A 12,649-nucleotide genomic window follows, 5' to 3' on the forward strand; every position below is an offset into this window, starting at 1 on the left:
GTGTGTGCTGGGGCACTAGAAAGTGGGGGTTATGTGGAGGGTGCTGGGCAGTTGTGGTGGGGCTGTGGGCAGGGGTGGTGTTGTGCACGGCGCTTTGCATTTGTGGGTGGGTCTGGGGGGCCTCTGGTCATAGGGAGCTGTGTGGTGTTGGGCGTGGGCCTGCCAGCGAGGGGAAGGGTTAAGTTGACAGCACAGGGCCGGGCAGGCCACTGTGTGTCTGGCAACTGCCGGTTTGTAAATAGTGCCCCCTCATTGGGCGGAGCGGGGCCACCCCTGCCATGCCATGCCATGCCCCATTGCCTCTGGCTGGCTCCTGAGTCCAGAGACTGACCTACCCACACCATTCTCCATTGCCTCCATGAAGGCCCACAAAAGGTTAATCCAGCCCTGAACAATTGTATTTAGAAAAAGAATCAGGTGGACACAGAATAAAAACACTGAACACTAACTAGGTTCACTGACCTAGCCTAATGGCTTTCTTCTCTTATATTTCCAGTAGATGACACTGTACAGTAACATTACTTATGCTAGAAGAGCTACTTACCAAAACAGGAGACTCTTCAACTGATCTTTTTACCAGCAAAGTATATCCGTTTCCATAAACACCTCTCTGTTCATTTCCTGGAACTGCACTGACCTCCTGACAATCAATCAATAATTTTGCATCATCGTCTTTCACACTTAATGCTAACTTGTGCCAAGAACCATCAAAAGCCTTGTCCAGATTGCTGAATGTCCTGAACATGAGTGTTTTGGATGGAGTGGCATGAAAGAAATCCAGAGATTTTTTGTCACGCAGGAAGCGAATACCAATTCTGTTTTTGCCGGCAGAATCACTAACTTGCCATAAATTCCACACATTTTGTGGAGTGTCTTCCAGCATCTTAAAAGTAGCAATGATGGAAAATTCTGAAGGCAAGCAGTCAGGATGAACACCACTAAAACAAGAACACATACAGTCCAATTAAAGTCTACATATTGAGACACAATGTAAACCAAACCCCATTCAACAAATTTCATCTCTAATGCATTTAAACTTTATTATTTTAACAGTGCTGTAGTGTAGTAGAGAGTCAGCTAGAGAGTCACTAAGAAGTACATTTTAAGAGTGGCATTTCAAGGATTTGTCCACATAATGAGATCACACACTTTATTACTCCCAGAGATGCTGAACAAAAGGCCAGATTCTACATTTTGCTCGCAGGCAAACTTCTACTGAAAACACGAGTGCACACACTGCACAATTCCTTCACAAAGTGCAGTGTTTTCCTTCCAACCCCTTTTGGCACCCAGCAAGCTAGCCAGCATCAAGGTGCAGGGAAAACTCAAGCGAGTGCAGTGACTCTTGCATGGTAGGTCTAAAGTGGTGAAAACCTCTTAGCACCCTCCGCCCATCCACCTGCACAAAGACCAATCCCAATATAGCTCTTAAATCTTACTCACTTTCTGTGTTTAACTTAGGGTGACCAGAGGGCAAGTATGAAACATTGGGACAGAGTGGGGGGGAGGTAATAGGTGCCTATATAAGAAAAAGCCCCCCAAATCAGGACTGTCCCTATAAAATCGGGATATTTGGTCACCCTAGTTTAACTATGATCCATTTCTTCAGCAAAATCTCTTAGTTTTAAGGAAGAAACAGACATAGAGTTTAATTTATAGCATACCTGGTGTTTTTCCTGAGCTGTATGGTAGGATTTATGCAGTAAACTAAAGAATCTGAGTTTGATCCTTCAACTATGTTTAGATCCGATGCTTTGGACAATCTGAACTCCTGAAGAAGATCAACCTCTGCAATTTTAAAAAGGTTTTATAATTAGTTTCATTTGCCAAAGATTTGAGTTGCTTGGTATTTTCTATTAAAACAACTCTCCTGGTGGAAATTGGCATAGAACTATTGACTCCAATGGAGTGAAGCCAAGTTATGGTAAATGAGATACTGGCCCTGGAAAACTGGTTTCTCATTGCTGGTTCTGTGCAAATATTTGTAAGTGGTCAGGTTTGGTTTCTGGCTCATCATAGGAGGGAGAATGCAGACAAAGAGAGCCCTTTTCTCCTGCTTGGGCACCTGTGCAGGGGGCAGCAGAACACTTGTGCTTGCATTCCCTTGACATATGATCTGAGGGACCACCAGATCATCTAGTCTTACCTGCTGTGTGTCACAGGCCACCAAAAGCACATTGCACCCACACACTAAACCCAGCAGCCAAAATTAGACCAAAGTATTACAGCCAATAGGAGACTAGACTTTTATGTGCCACAGAAAGAGAACAGGAGGGATTGAGGTACACCAATGCCTGAGGCCCCTACAGTAGAAGGGAATGACTAAGTGAGATATACCCAAATAATCCTGGCAAGTGACCTGCACCCACACACCACAGAGGAAGGCAAAAACAAACAAACAAAAAACAGGTCACTGGCCAATCTGACCTGGAGGAAAATGCATTCCCAACCCCCATATAGTGAGCAAGAACCAACCAGCCAAATCCCTGAGAGACAGAATGCTGGGTGCCACCTCAAAGCACTTGCACACCCTGTCCAGTGTACTATCTCCAGCCATGGACCATCCCTGATGATTCAGAGAAAGGAGTGCAACAACAAAAACGCCTACCCCAGAATATACTGGTTTTGTTTTGGTGTTTGTTTGGGTCTTTAGGGTTTTTTTCCCTTGACAGATATTTAGGCAGGAAGACTATGACAGGTACAGAGGCAGCAGTGGTAGTGACTGAAGCCATGAAAGAGACAATGAAGATGACCAGATGTGGAAGCTGTGAGAGGTACATGATCCTAGAGCAGATATCTGAAAAGAGCTTCATTTGTATGAACTGCCACATCATAGATCTGATGGAAGAGAAGCTCTGAGGCTTGGAGATACAGGTAGAAACTATGGTTGAGTTTCAAAGGGGGTTTGAGCAGATGATGGAGCAAAGGCAAGAGGAGGCTGAAGGGAAAAGTCAAGACTTGCAGGTGCAGCTGGACTGAAGAACTTGGATGGGAGATTGCTGGGTGAGGAAAGTGGCCAGTGGAAGCAAGTGACTATGACTGAGGTCACCAACGTTCGGCACGCGGCTCGCCAGGGTAAGCACCCTAGCAGGCCGGGCCAGTTTATTTACCTGCTGACGTGGCAGGTACAGCCGATCGCAGCCTCCACTCGCCGCGGTTCACCGTCCCAGGCCAATGGGGGCGGCGGGAAGCAGCGCGGGCCGAGGGATGTGCTGGCCGCGGCTTCCTGCCGTCCCCATTGGCCCAGGATGGCGAACCGCGGCAAGTGGGGGCCGTGATCAGCCGAACCTGCCGCGTCAGCAGGTAAATAAACTGGCCCGGCCCGCTAGGCTGCTTACCCTGGTGAGCCGCGTGCCAAACGTTGCCGACCCCTGGACTATGAGAACCAAGCAGAGGAAAAGACCAGCTAGTACTGGAGAAATAATGCTCAGGAACAGGTTTGCTGAGTTGGAAAATGAAGAAGGGGCACAGCAGGCTATAACTGAAGGAGGGAGGGCAAGGAAGAAGAAAAGAGCAGCCAATCCTGTAAGAAGAGCCAGTGGAGATACCCAGAATTCAGAGCTCCAGAAGGATACAGAATGACTTAGAGAAGACTGCATGGAGAGAAAAAGACAAGAGGACTTGCAGACAGAAAGAACAGGAGGAAGGCCAGAGAATCACACCATCACCAGGAAAAGGCAGGTCTACATGATTGGGGACTCTCTACTAAGAAGAACAGACAGGTCTGTCACCAGAGCTCATCCAGAGAACCGAAGGCTGTGCTGTCTTCCAGGATCTAAGATATGGGGTGTGGACCTGAGGCTGACGAGAATCTTAATGGGAGCAGGAAAGAATCCACTGTTTATCCTTAATGTGGGAACAAATGACACAGCAAGTTTCTCGCTGGAAAATATCAAGAGAGACTATGCCGGGCTGGGGAAGATGCTTAAGGAAATGGAGGCTCAGGTGATCTTCAGTGGGATTCTGCCTGTCCCTAGAGGAGGAGAATGAAGGTGAGACAACATGATGATGATCAACAGATAGCTCAGGCAATGATGCTATAAGGAGGACATTGGGATGTTTGACCACTGAGAGACATTCATAGACAGAAGACAGTTTTCTTGGGATGGACTCCACCTGAGTAAGGGGGGAAATAGACTTCTGGTAAGGAGGTTGGTGCAACTCATTAAAAGAGCTTTAAACTAGGAACTCAGGGGAGACGGTTGGGAGATGCTCATGATATCTCCAGGCCTGATTTTAACATTGAGAGGAAAGAAAATCAAGTAAGGAAGGATACCAGTCAGATAGTCGACAGTAGCAGTAGAATGACTGTACCCACTCGGGTGAGGAATGTGGGCAAAGCCAAGCAGCATCAGTTAAGATGTTCGTACACCAATGCAAGGAGCCTGGGTAACAAAACGGAGGAACTAAAACTACTCATGCAGAAAGTGAAACCAGATATTATAGGGATAACAGAAACATGAGGGAATAGTAGTCATGACTGGAGTATAGGTATTGAAGGGTATGTGCTGTTCAGGAAAGACAGAAATAAAGGCAAAGGTGGTGGAGTAACATTGCATGTTAATGATGAGGTAGACTGTAAAGAAATTAGAAGTGATGGAATGGATAAGCCAGAGTGTGTTTAGGCCAAAATCACTTTGGGGAAGAAAGCTACTAAAGGTTCCCACGATATAGTGCTTGGAGCGTGCTACAGGCCACCAGGATCCAATTTGGCTATGGCTAGAGATCTCTTTAATGTTTTTAATGAAATAAATACTACTGGGAATTGTGGGATCGTGGGAGACTTTAACTTCCCAGATATAGATTGGAGGGAAAGTGCTACTAGTAATAGTAGGTTTTCCTGGGTGTGATAGCTGAGAGATTTCTTCACCAAATAGTTGCTGAACCAACAAGAAGTGATGCCATTTTAGATTTGATATTGGTGCATAGTGAGGACCTCATAGAAGAACTGGTGGTAGAGGACAACCTTGGTTTGAGTGATCATGAATTAATTCAGTTTACACTAAATGGAAGGATAAACAAAAATAGATCTGCAACAAGAGTCCTTGATTTCAAAAGAGCAAACATTAATAAATTAAGGGAATTAGATAAGTGGACCAAAGAATTCAAGCATCTGAATAACTTGGAATAACTTTAAGTCAAAGTTGCCAAAGCTATCTGAAACCTGCATCCCAAGAAAGGGAAAAAAATTCATAGGGAAGGGTTGCAGACCAAGCTGCATGAGCAAGCATCTCAAACAGGTGATGATGAGAAAGCAGCAAGCCTACAAGGAATGGAAGATGGGCAGGATCAGCAAGGAAAACTACCTCTTGGAGGTCAGAAAGTGTAGGGATAAAGCGAGAACTGCCAAAAGCCAAGCAGAGTTAGACCTTGGAAAGGGAATTAAAACCAATAGTAAAAGGTTCTATAGCCATATAAATAAGAAGAAAACAAGGAAAGAAGAAGTGGGACCACTAAGCACTGAGGATGGGGTGGAGATTAAAGATACTCTAGGCATGGTCCAATACCTAAACAAATACTTTGCCTCAGTTTTTAATGAGGCTAATGAAGAGTTTAGAGGTAATGGCAGGGTGGCTAACAGCAACAAGGATATGGAGGTAAAAATTACCACATTCGAGGCGGAAGACAAACTCAAACAGCTTAATGAGACTAAATTGCAGCCCCTGGGTAATCTTAATTATAGGAAGTGGCACATGAAATGGCAAGCCCAATAGCAAGGATTTTTAATGAATCTGTAAACTCGGGTATTGTACCCTATGCCTGCAAAATTGCTAATATATTTCCTATTTTTAAGAAAGGGAGAAAAAAGTGATCCAGGAAATTACAGGCCTGTTAGTTTGACCTCAATTGTATGCAAGGTTTTGGCACAAATTTTGAAAGTGAAAGTAGCTAAGGACATAGAGGTGAACAGTAAAGGGATAAAATACAACATGGCTTTACAAAAAGTAGATCATGCGAGACCAACCTGATCCCCTTCTTTGAGAAGATAACTGATTTTTTAGACAAAGGAAATGCAGTAGATCTAATCTACCTGGATTTCAGTAAGGCATTTGATACAGTTCCACATGGGAAATTATTAGTTAAATTGGTGAAGATGGGTATTAATATGTGAATTGAAAGGTGGATAAGGAACTGGTTAAAGAGGTGATTACAATGGGTCAGACTGAAAGGTGAATTGTCCGGCTGAAGGGAAGTTACTAGTGGAGTTCCTCAGGGATTGGTCTTCGGACCAATCTTATTTAATATTTTTATTACTGATCTTGGCACAAAAAGTGAGTGTGCACTAATAAAATTTGCAGATGACAGAAAGTTGGGAGGTATTGCCAATACAGAGGAGGACTGGAATATCATACAAAAAGATCTATATCCTTGTAAACTGGAGTAATAGAAATGGGATGAAATTTAATAGTGCAAAGTGCAAGGTCATGCACTTAGGGACTAACAAGAATTTTTACTATAAGCTGGGGACTTATCAGTTGAAAGCGACAGAGGAGGAGAAAGACCTGGGTGTACCAGTTGATTACAGGATGACTATGAGCCGTCAATGTGATGCGGCCATGAAAAAGGCTAATGCAATCCTAGGATGCATCAGGCAAGGTATTTCCAGTAGAGACCTTTCTTTTACGGAAACTTAATATTTATTTATTTTTGCTACACTTGATTTGTTCTACATTAATGTCTTTTCAAAACTAAAGATTGGTTGGTAACTATGAGCCTTTTCCTTCCTATGTTTTAGTAGTGGCTTCCTGGAAAATAATTGTTTTACACAATTGCTTATTCCGTAAGTAATGAGAATGGTTTGTCAGGAAATGTGTTTCTTACTCTGCTAAATAAAAAATAGAATTCCAACCACTTATTTACTTAGTAGCTAGGCTTCAGTACTGCCCACCATTTGATCTGTCTACCTTCTGCTGCACTGTTTTGTTTTCCCATACCTTGATATAGGTGTCATCAGATGCCAGATTTCTTGTGACAGTATTTGAGCTACTGTAGGAATTATGAAGCAAAGTGAGACACTTATTATGTATATTTGCATGCGGATATCCAGAATGCTTTTCCAACAGTTATTTAAGATTTGAGAACAAATTGCACTGTTATATTGTGTGTTCTTTGTTATTATAAGCAATAGCATATTTTTTAGCTGTATATGGCAACTTTTTTGTACTGTTGCATGTAATAAATAAAATAAGCATAAAGTTAAATTACACCTTAGAGATGAAGGTTGTTATTCAAGCTATTCTTCAGTTTCTCTCTCTCTCTCACACACACACTTATTTGATGCAGAGCCAAATCACTGCAAAATACTATAATGGAGGAGGGGATCACTTATTTCATTACGCAAGAATTAAGGCCAATTCTCTCTGAAGAAATATATTGTCAGTTAGTAAAAGAGTGCTTAGAAAATGTCCACTTGAAACTTATTTTGATTAAAAAAAAATCAGGAAAAAATTCATGGTACTTTTCACAATTTTTTTCTGTAACAGGCTGGTCAGCACATTTTTTATGAAAAATATTTTTATTCATCTCTGAATTTATCAACTGTGAAAGAAGTATGTTCACATACCTACAGTATTTGGTAAATCCTGACATAGGAAAATATTGAAAAGAGTCACCAGGACCATCAGAACTGTAAATTTCATTGTAGGACTTCTTGAGTACATGCACCTATGAAAGGAACATTTAATAGTTAGATCTGTTTATTATTAATGCTAATCTGCTACTCTCACTCAATAGTCCCTAAAGCACTAGGTTTGCTGTGATAGGGAATCCCCGCAACAGATGGGGAATGTGCATGTAGATATACACAGTATATATGTATAAACATACACACAGACACTGCATGCATAAATTAAAGACTTAAAATATGCATTGTAATTATTTTCAAAATATATGTCTAATAATTATCCATCATGTAAAGGGTCACAAATGACCTCAAATCACCCTCTATAACTAGATTTCTATGCACAAGTATTTGTTACAAAGATATTGGCTAGTTAGTTTTAACTACATTATGGATACAAACAACAGTGGTGAACTATATGCGGAATTCAATCATCCTCTACTGAGTGACAAAGATAAATATTGAACCTTACAGTTTGCTGTGAAAGGCCATTCTAAGAATGGAGCTTTTTACTTTACTAGATGTACTGCATGTGTGATTAATTCATTGTCTTATTTTTCACATAGATTGTTTTCTCTTTAATGTTTTAATAATTTAATTATTAGACTAGTACTTGGATGATATTATCTACATGGCATCATCCCATTAAAAAGATTTACTCCTTACAGTTTTCAATCTAAAGCTCTATCCTACAGTCATTGATGTCAATGGAGTTTTAGTCACTTACCTCACCTGAAGCAGGATGAGGCTCAAAATTATACACAGTGAAATATGTTTCAATTTGTTAATCTACAGCCCAGTCCTGCTGTCATTGAAATTAAGGGGTTTAGGACTAGGGCCCTTGTTAGCATCTTTGAAGATTTTCACAATACGCTGTCACTCTACACACAACAGTCACTCTAATTACTTTCAGATCAACAAAAAATATCTTCTAAAAGATGAGAAAGAACCAACCCTTGTCTTCTGACATCTAGACTTTTGGGAAAGTTTCAAATCTGTAGTTAGATGCAAATTGCGCTACTCAGCTAATCCCTAACCATTTTTACTAGAAAGTCTGCTAGCCATGTGATTGTTAATCTTGCAACACTTGATTTGGTCTAACTATGCATTATCCTTTTCCTTTATTTCTTAAAAAAGAAATCAAAAGACAGAGGAGCAAGGCACTTACACATATTATTCTAGTATCATTCTGTTGCACACATAATGTGAGTATCAAGGACAGCATATCAATATGCTTATATTATTAGGATACATCAGCAGCAATAATCATATGCATTTAAAGCCTAATATTGTAACCTTTACTTATGTGAGTAACATAATTGAAATCAGTGAAATTATTTGAGTATAAGCTGAAGGATCAGGTCCTACACCAAATCCTTCACAATATTTGTAATATACCATACATTTGATAACTAGATATAAAAGCAAGAGACTCTATTCTTAGATTCATAGATTCCAAGGCCAGAGGGACCATTGTATCATCTAGCCTGTCCTCCAGTATAACACATAGAACTTCCTCAGAATAATTCCTAGAACAGGTCTTTTAGGAAAAACATCCAATCTTGATTTAAAATGTGTCAGTGATTGAGAATCCACCACTACCCTTGGTAAATTATTCCAATGATTAATTACTCTCATTGTTAAGAATTTATGCCTTATTTCCACTCTGAATTTATATAGCTTTGACTTCCAGCTATTGGATGGTGTTATAGCTTTCTCTGCTAGACTGAAGTGCCCACAATTAAATACTTTTCCCTTGTAGATTCTAATAAACTGTAATCAAGTCACCCTTAATTTTCTCTTTGTTATTTCATGTAAGAATGTTAATTACACAATTCAGTAATTTTAAAAAGTCATCTTTGTTAAAGTATATTTTTTCTCTAAAAAGTGGCATAGGTATTTAGTTCCCGATTATTATAGACATAGACAATGTATTCTAACATTAGTATGTTGCAACATTTCAAAAGACGCATTTATACAAACTGCATTTCAACTAGCTGCTTCTTTTTCTTTTTCCTGGAGATTCTGAATGGAATCTCATGTTACTAAAAAATATAGGGAAGAAAACTAAGTGGTTCATAGCTAAGGTATAATGAAACTTGTTAGCAAGCACTTTTTTTACACAAACCTTACAGCATAATGTGCTTGTACATATCATAAATAGAAAGCACCGGTACATGGATATAGTGGATAAAGTCTCATATAAGAAGGTACAATGTCAAATGGAAGCAATAAGAAGAAAACTTACATTCTTTCTAGCAACAAACGTGGATGAGGAGCAGTATACCTATGAGGTCACAAAGCTTTAGATTGACGCTGCTGGAACACAAAGAATATCAAGAGACAGTATGTGGAGAAGTTGAACAAAATAGAGCTAAAGATTCCTCATACTAAATACTTTCTTCAATCTCAGCCATTTCTTTCAGTAACCTCTTTGCTCCCCCTATAATGGCTAGAGGCTCTGCTGTCTGATCATATAGTAGCTCTCACAAGTTTTTTAGGCCTCTGATAGGACAGTCACTCCCCAAATAGAGTTTCTTGGAAAATCTCTGTAATGCTGAAGGGCGGGGGGTGTCTGGATTCCCTCCCTTTCTCCCTCCACCTCCTGTCACCAGAACTTTCAAATCTGTGACAACTTACTGAAGAGCTGAATAAATGAGCATTTGTTAGAGGGCAAGAAGTGTAGTATCTCTATGATTTGCTTTATCCAGCTTTGCCTGAACCCCTTAGATCTGTAAGCTTCATTTGATCAGATTTTCTCATAAGATTTCCATTTCTTCCTTGTTTGCAGGGCTGGTGGTATATTAAAAAAGGCTTTTCACATTATATTTAAGTACTTCCACTTGTAGTCCTATACATAAAGGACATCGTCTGCATAGTGCTGAACACATTGCCAGGCTAAGACCACTATATCTACCTGTAAGTAATACTGATTATTACTTATTACTAAGCTCATATTCTCCATGAGAGAAACAGATATTTGCACAAAAGCCCTTCAGGAAGTGATCTCAGTGATCTGGGACCAGTATAAATAAATAAGTATAAGCCAATGCATCCACCATTTGGTCATCTGATAAAATATTATTAAATTAATCAACAATCACATACTTTATGAAACAGTGTGCAACAAACTGGAGAAAGACTCCCACTAGTTTGGGTCAGGCCCAATATGCACAAATTTGTTCAAGGTTCTGATCATGGCGAACACAAACACTGGGCTTAAAACAATGGTTAGGTTTGGGGGTTTTAAATATGTTTTCGTTTAATGTGTTTCAAAATGTTTTGTTCTTAGTTTTAGTATAGCGTTTAAAATTGCTGCTCATGCTATCTTGTAAGACTCAATGTAACTAAAATTTGTCAGTTGTTTATTCATTTCTATATATTATAGATAACCTCAATAATTTCTTGCTACAATGCAGATACCACTTATAAAGAACTTTTAGTTACACATGTTTAGTGAGAGAGGTTATTGGTATCAACCATCAGCCATATATAAAAGACATTTACGTATACAGAACTACAATATGTATCCTTACTGTATGATTCTCTTCTTTAGTTGTAATTCTCTTCATTAATGTAGAACTTTGCTGAAGCAACGTTCCTAGTCATGCTGTGAGAGACACTACATAGCAATAGGGCGTTATATTTTACAAGGAGTTGACAGACCTAAGACAAATATATCACCAGTGAACAAAATGGATTCTGAAGCGTCCCCCATATACTGCAGCTGTTATGCTGCTTGAATCCCAGAGGTAATGCATAGGAATATGAAATTTGGCTGTTTAAAAACTTCTTTCACAGAAGTAAGAGCTCTTCTTTGTGCTGTTTTCGTACCCACTCTTAGGCCTGGGTCCTGATCCAAAGCTCATTTAAGTCCTTAGAAAGACTCCCACTGACTTTAGCGGGCAGTGGAGCTGACTCATTGTGTTTAGTATAAGATCTAGTGAATTTGACAAACTTCTGATATTATTTTCACCTCTGTCTATAGCAGTATATAAGGCTGTTCAGCTCACCAAAAAAAAGCTTCTCTTTTTATTCAAATTGCATCTGTGGCTTCTTTTTTTTTTTTTTTTTTTGCTGATTACCTTCTGATTAGGAAAGCACCAGAACATACTCCTTTGCAACAGGTTTATATTTGGAAACTGAAGGTAAGAGTACATATTTTTTTGGATATTGCTAAGATGTGATCATATGATAGATTTGTATATAATATTCTTAAGACATCAGTACAAAATTATTTCATGCAATTTTTCCAAGTATTTGGTTACATAAAATACACACTTTGATAAGATACCGTCAAATAGCCAAGGGGAAGTTTTGACCTCCCATTGAACTCTCTGGCCTAGATAGAAACATAGAATATCAGGATTGGAAGGGATCTCTGGAGGTCATCTAGTCCAACCCCCTGCTCAAAGCAGGACCAATCCCCAGACAGATTTTTACCCCAGTTCCCTAAATGCCCCCCTCAAGGATTGAACTCACAACCCTGGGTTTAGCAGGCCAATGCTCAACCACTGAGCTATCCCTCCCCCCATGATGATCTGTTCTGGTCAGCAAAGGTCTGATGGGAGTTGAGTCCAAAGGTGGCTTTGCATCCCCCAGTCCTGGGACCAACTGAAGTCCAAGCTCAGCCCCACTGCAATTTACAGTGGTCCTAAAGTGCACTCAGCTGCCTGTGGCCCAGTAATGCAGTTGCTCTAACCGCCATAGGAGACTCTGGCATCAGGGAACTCTGTTGCCAGGGTCCTCACCTCTCTTGCACCCCTAATTGACCACTTTCTCAGCCCTGCAATGACCTGGCTCTCTGGCCAGGTCACCTCTTAAGTTCAGCCCCCTTTCAGGGTAACAAAAGGTCCAGCTGAAAGTCCAAAGTAGGGTCGGGTCAGGACTGGGTCAAGAGCAGCACTGAAACTGGGGTCTGGGGACAGGTCACGAGTCAGAACTGGGGTCAGAGTCCATGGATAAGCCAAATTGAGATTGTAGTCAGAGACAGGAAGCAGTCCGAAGGGTGAAGCCAGGTTGAAGTCA

The 12,649-nt window shown here is 40.5% G+C and overlaps 1 protein-coding gene across 12 annotated transcripts in view; it reads right to left on the reverse strand.

Moving 5' to 3' along the window:
- Positions 1-10,169, reverse strand: part of LOC101939741 (collagen alpha-1(IX) chain-like) — a 42,098-nt gene extending 31,929 nt beyond the window's left edge. For 5 of the 12 annotated variants that reach the window (XM_065587841.1, XM_042848830.2, XM_024101580.3 and 2 more), the window contains exons 1-4: positions 9,870-10,166; positions 7,565-7,665; positions 1,665-1,788; positions 545-938 (exon numbers count right to left, since the gene is read on the reverse strand). In XM_065587841.1, the coding sequence (XP_065443913.1) occupies positions 545-938; positions 1,665-1,788; positions 7,565-7,665; positions 9,870-9,871 (621 nt within the window). In that variant the 5' untranslated portion in view covers positions 9,872-10,166. Of the gene's footprint in view, positions 1-544; positions 939-1,664; positions 1,789-7,564; positions 7,666-9,869 lie in introns of all 12 variants that reach the window. The other 7 variants (XM_024101579.3, XM_042848828.2, XM_042848827.2 and 4 more) reach the window with 5 other exon arrangements.
- Between the last annotated feature and the right edge of the window lie 2,480 nt (positions 10,170-12,649).

This window comes from Chrysemys picta, chromosome 3 (assembly GCF_011386835.1).
Source record: "Chrysemys picta bellii isolate R12L10 chromosome 3, ASM1138683v2, whole genome shotgun sequence".
NCBI lineage: Eukaryota > Metazoa > Chordata > Testudines > Emydidae > Chrysemys > Chrysemys picta.